This window comes from Haemaphysalis longicornis, unplaced genomic scaffold, assembly GCF_048455015.1.
Source record: "Haemaphysalis longicornis isolate Haplotype H1 unplaced genomic scaffold, Haemaphysalis longicornis Haplotype H1 scaffold_3, whole genome shotgun sequence".
NCBI lineage: Eukaryota > Metazoa > Arthropoda > Arachnida > Ixodida > Ixodidae > Haemaphysalis > Haemaphysalis longicornis.
This window is the reverse complement of record NW_027526335.1, coordinates 82,685,865-82,691,732: the sequence shown is the minus strand read 5'-3', so window position 1 is coordinate 82,691,732 and position 5,868 is coordinate 82,685,865. Positions and strand designations below refer to the sequence as shown.

At 45.1% G+C, this 5,868-nt stretch overlaps 1 protein-coding gene across 1 annotated transcript; it reads left to right on the top strand.

The window, feature by feature from the left end:
* Positions 1–1,930: 1,930 nt before the first annotated feature.
* On the top strand, positions 1,931–3,094 carry LOC144175299 (uncharacterized). Its single transcript, XM_077704382.1, has one exon. It carries the CDS (start codon positions 1,964–1,966, stop codon positions 3,092–3,094), a length of 1,131 nt encoding a protein of 376 aa, XP_077560508.1. The 5' UTR covers positions 1,931–1,963.
* The last annotated feature ends 2,774 nt before the right edge of the window (positions 3,095–5,868 follow it).

Below are 5,868 nucleotides of genomic sequence, written 5' to 3'. Positions count from 1 at the left end.
TCAGTATTAAATGCTACGCCGCAGGCGACAGCGCGCACACAGATATCCAGTTCTCTGACAAGTATCAAGGAAATAGTGCCTCTCCCTAAAAGAGGCGATATTTATAAACTTTGCAAAACAGTTTTAGAGAGTTTATCATAAACAATGAATGTCTTAATTAAGCAAAATCTTAAGAAACCAATGACAAAAGACCCGACTACTTTCACCGCCACGAACAATTTGTTGTTTTCTCAGATGACTGTTCCAGTGATTTACCTGTTCATTGTGGTACACTGCAAGGTTCTGTACTTGGTCTTTAGTTGTTAATTTTGTATGACAAGGATATATTTCAAAGTTTCAGTTGTAAATATCGGACTTATACGCCGCCAGTGGCATGGCGTGATTTGTGACAATGACATTTAATTTTGGCAAAACTGTTTAAAAATTAATTCATGCCCCGTGTCCAGTACAATGTTACGTGCACTCGTCTCTCAAAGTCACATACATTGTTATCTTAGTTTATGCGTCTCAACTTGTCTTAGTTGGGACAGGCACATTGACTCCACGACAGCTAACGCCAATAAAGACCCTCTTTGTTAACTGGTCTTTAAAACAGCCATATTGGCGCCTACTTGGCTACTAAACTGTCGTTCGCCCCGCAGTAGGCTATATAGTTTATATTTGGGTATCTGTATTCATGCGAATGTTGACAAAATAGAAATAATGCAAAAAAACACTGCCCGATTCGCTTATAATTGCTCTGGGGGCAAAGCTCTTATTCAGAGCACGTGTAGCGTAATTAGCATTAGGAAACTTATAGCCAATTTATTTTCTTATTCTTCTTTTGGCATTTTAACATCATTATTTCAGAAATAATTCCTTTCGTTAACGCTACAAGGGATTTGCACGGTTTCAGAATCACCCCTTTTCAAACCTGAAAGTTTAACACTGTAGTGTTCCCTTTTTTCGTGAGGAATATCGATTAGAATGACTCGTATAATAATAACGCTGTATAATAATCAAGTTCTGTAATACTAAACGAAAAAAATCTGCGGAAATTCAGAGAATTGTCTACTGATGCGTAGCATTTATATGCCGCTAGTCTTTAAGGGACACTGAAGTGATATGTAAACATTTCGGGATTACTAGCGCAAATTGTAGTCCGGAGTCCCCAGGCCACGTTTCGACCACTCTGGGCGCGTTTACGCGATTTTATTTAGTAGAAAAATTAATTCGAAAATGCTGTCCTCCTCTCTTTACGCTCGCCTATTTCCTGTGGCGTTTTCCTGTGACGTCGGGTGGAGCCGAGCTCGCAATTAGCCGCGCTACTGCATGGCTCCCCGGCCTTTTCAGACAGAGTCAGTCGGCCCAGCCTTTCGTCCGCCGGCCGCCGACGGGTCGTCGCAATTCGTTCGCTCAGTTGAAACGAAGCCAGGACACATTTGTGAATGGAAGAATGTGTCTTTCTTTACTTCATTAGTTTGTACACTGTATCTAGCCCCAAGTCAAGGTCGCTTCACACAAGCGCTGCACAAGCGCACATGCGCCGCTTCGCTGACTGGTACGCAAGTAGGAAAATATAAGGCCTCTTGAAGGCAGTAGAAGAGTCAGCGAAGTCAATATAGGTACTAAGGAAATAAAATAAACTGATATTTTTACCGTACAGCGTAAAACTAGGGTGCGGGAAGCACTTTTTTGCGCTCGGCGAACAAGCACAGCGGCCAGGAGCACGACTACGCATGGCGAACGCTTTTCCGTCTAAGAAATGCAATTGCTAGACGTGAGATATTGTGGAAACTTGGGGGATGGTTACTGAACGAGCGCAAAACAATAAATGTCACCTAAGCTGCTTGGAATGCTAAAAATAAATAAAAGTGTAAACTGGTTATACATTATATACCTTATATTTCCAAGGTCGGCAGCGCTCACCTGTGGCCGAGTGGTTTGGATTCTGCTTCCGGTTGCCGATAGGAGCGGACGCAGAATGGTGGGCTCCGAGCGAGCTGCGTCAGCGGCCAACGCAGGCCGTGGTAACTCGTTTTATGCCGTTCCCAAGGACTACGGGATTATTCTGCCGCAAACACCTTCAGGAGAAGAAATGAACCGCACAGTTGTGCTGCATTGTGACACCAAGGGACGACCGTACAGAATAGAAGATTTTCGGCAGCCGCTCCAGGACTTAGGTGTCATTCAGGAGGTGAGTGGCATTGGCGCGTTCCAAATGTCACACATGTGGCTTGTGAAGTTTCGCACGGACGACGCGAAGAAGATTGTGGACGCAGGGCACCGGGTGTGTCTGGTGGTTGACCCCAACAGACAGGAAATTCGCGTGAAACTTCATTGGGTGTCATTTGATGTGACGAATGACACTATCCGACGTTTATTCGGGGCGTACGGTGAAGTGAAGGACGTGACCAGTGAATGCTGGAGAGTAGAGGACTTTGAAAACGCCGACTCGACGACTCGGTTCGTACTTTTGGTTCTTCGAGAGGGCGTGACCTTGGACTGCCTCCCACACCAGCTACGGCTGGGCAAAGGTACGGCTCTTGTGGTCGTGCCTGGAAGAGCGCCCATGTGCCTACGCTGTAACACCGCGGGACACATTCGCAGGGAATGCCGGGTCCCGAAATGCGGCGAGTGTCACGGTTTCGGACATGAGCAAGCTGAATGTACGCGTTCGTACGCGGGCGCAGCAAGACGCGGCACCGACGACGAACACACCGACTTGGTGATGGACGAAGAAGAAGCAGAGAACGCTGCCTCAGCTTTTTCGAACGAGGTCAAGGAGGAAGCCGACGTGAAAGCTACAACGGAGTCTGTCGTTAGCGAAGTGGCAGAAACAGACGCAAAGGAGCTACCGGCGGACGCCACATCCACAGGTGATAACGCGTCCAGCCAGACGCAGCAAGAACCAACGGCGGACGCAACCCGAGACAGCAACGCGGAAAATATGGAGCACCAAGAAGGCTCGTCAAAGCGACGAAGGGAGCAAACTACGGATATGACAGATGAGCAACGGCTGCGACACCTAGAGCAGAAGTGGAAAGTCGTCGTCGGGAAGAAGAGAAATGTGAACAAACAACGGTCGTCGTCGCTTTCACGCGACGGAAAGTGATCTGGTTCAGTGTCATTGACTCACATGCAGTAATTAGAAAGGTAAGCGCAGTGCTCTTTGCCTGGTTTCGCTAATCAATTATGCCAGTAGAAGTAGCTAAACCGTTGCGATTTGCTACGCTTAATGTGAGAGGGCTGGCGACGAAAAAGAAGCAAAACCAGTTATATCGATTAGCCACGGAAAAGGACATCGATGTCTTTGCTGTTCAAGAGACTAAAATTGACCGCGAAGACCAGATAGAGAGCATGGCGCGACGGTTCGAAAATCAGTATAACGTTTGTGTCAGCCACGCTGTTGGAAATTCGGCAGGGTGTCTTCTTTTTATTCGAAAGAGTATTGGTGCTGTGATAGAAAGTGTTACTGCATGTGTGAAAGGAAGATTTATTGTGTGTGACTTTACACTGTCAAATCAGGAATGGAGAGTTATATGTTTATATGCGTCAACTAAAGTTCAAACGCGAAAGGAAGATTTCCAATAGGTGGGAAACTATTGCAAATCGGATCGTTTCCTAGTGTTATTGGGAGACTTCAACTGTGTTTGTTCTTCGCGCGATAAAACGAGTGCAACGCCGTTTCGGGATGCAAGTACAGTTATTTTGAGTGCTGTAATAATGAAAGTGGTCTAGAAGATGTTGGAGCGACTTTTAACAATGGGCCCGTATTCTTTACACACTTCCAAGGTACTAGCCACGCTAGACTGGACAGAGCGTATCTATCCTTAGAATGGATTCCAGATTGTCGAGAATACGAAGTTTGTCCGGTGACTTTCAGTGATCACTGCTTGGTTTTGTTTTGCATTGGAAGGAAAACAAAAAATAAGAATGCCTTTAGTTGGGAAGGGTGGAAACTAAATGGGAAGCTTTTAGAAGATGACGTGGTCGTAGCTAATACGCTTACGTTGCTAGAAAGTTTGAAAAATGAGGGCAGCTGCCATTGTGAAGGATGGGAACTCTTCAAACAGAGTGTAAAAATCAAAGCAATTGAAAGATCGAGCCTACTAAAACATGAGGCGACAAAGCAAGAGGCCTTATTGCGGGCAAACTTAGAAGCCTTGTTAGCCGAAGAATGCATGAGACCTGGCGAGTACAAAAATGACATACGAACAGTAAAGCAAAAACTTGAAGCGATAGACACAGAGCGGTACCGTGGCGCGCTTGTAAGGGCAAGGGCTGAAAAGATAACTGCGGGGGAGATGCCGTCCAAACGAGCCTTCGGCCTTGAAAAATGGCATGCGCGGCGCAATGAAATCGTGGAAATAGAAGATAATGGAACAATTACTCGTGATACAAACATTATAGAAACTGTCTTTTTTCAGTACTATAGTGAGCTCTTCGCAAAACATGAAGTTAATTGTGAAATATTTAAGCGAGATTTTCTGAAGTTAATGCCCAGATTAGATGAAGAAACAAAAGAATACTTGGAAATCCCCATTTCTCTTGATGAAGTCGTGAAAGCTATAGAGAATCTAAATCCTGGTAAATCCCCTGGACCGGGTGGTTTAACGGCTGCTTTTTATAAGAAATTTAAGAATGAAATTGCGCCGGTGGTGCAAATGGTTTTTAATGAGGCATACGATCTCGACGCACTAGCCCCATCCTTCTCTACGTCACACACTGTACTGATCCCCAAAACGGACGATGCCGTCAAACTCAGAGATGTGAAATCTTACTGGCCTATATGCTTAACAAATGTAGACTATAAAATTTTAATGAAAGTATTAGCTAGTAGGCTCCAAACAGTAATGCAAGATATTGTAGGTTCACACCAGACTTGTGGGATCAGAGGGCGGACTATATTCACGAATGTACATAAGGCGCGTTGTATTCTGGAGTGTTGTGATGCCACACAATCTGGGGTCGCAAAGCTCTAGATTGACTTGGAGAACGCTTTCGATCGTGTGCCGCACGATATCTTATTTCAAATTTTAGAGTACATTAATATCGGCAAAGTTATTCGAAACGGAGTGCGTATGGCGTACAGTAAATGCACAACCCGTCTTATATTTAATAAGGCAGTTGGAAAAAGAGTTCAGGTGCAGCGATCAGTGAGGCAAGGATGCCCGATATCCCCACTCCTTTTCTGCATATGTATTGAGACGTTTTGCTTAAGTGTCATTAAAAGGAGTAACATTCAAGGTTTTCGGTTGCAAATGACGGAAGTTCGACTACTAGCGTACGCGGATGACATTGCAGTATCCTGCACTACTAAAGAAAGCATTCTCGAGGTAGTACAAACCGTGAAACACTTTTGCTTGGCTAGCGGTAGTGCAGTAAACTGGTCTAAATGCTTAGGCTTTTGGCATGGCGAATGGCAGTCCACGCCAAGCGTTTTCGCCAACATCCAGTGGGTCACGAGTCCTGTTAAGCACCTGGGGGTGCTACTAGACAGTTATCAAGACAGTGACCCTTACTGGGCCAAGCAACTCAAGGAACTTCGAGAAAAGACAGAGAAGTGGAAACGGTGGGGTATATCAATGTTTGCGAGAGCCACAGTTTGCAATTTGTTTTTTATAAGCAAGCTGTGGTATGTAATGCAAGTTTTGCATTGTTCAAGGGCTAATATTCAGGAATTTCATCGTGTGTTCGCCGTGTTTATCTGGAGTTCATCATGGGAAAGAACGAACAGAACGAACCTCTTTCGTAAAGTGCGTGAAGGCGGACTTGGTTTATCGCACTTATTTTTAAGGCAAGTGGTCAATAGATTTCTGTTTCTTCGTGATATTGAAGACGCGTTTCGTAGGACGGTCTGTCAGCTGCGACTTGGAAGACTTTTGC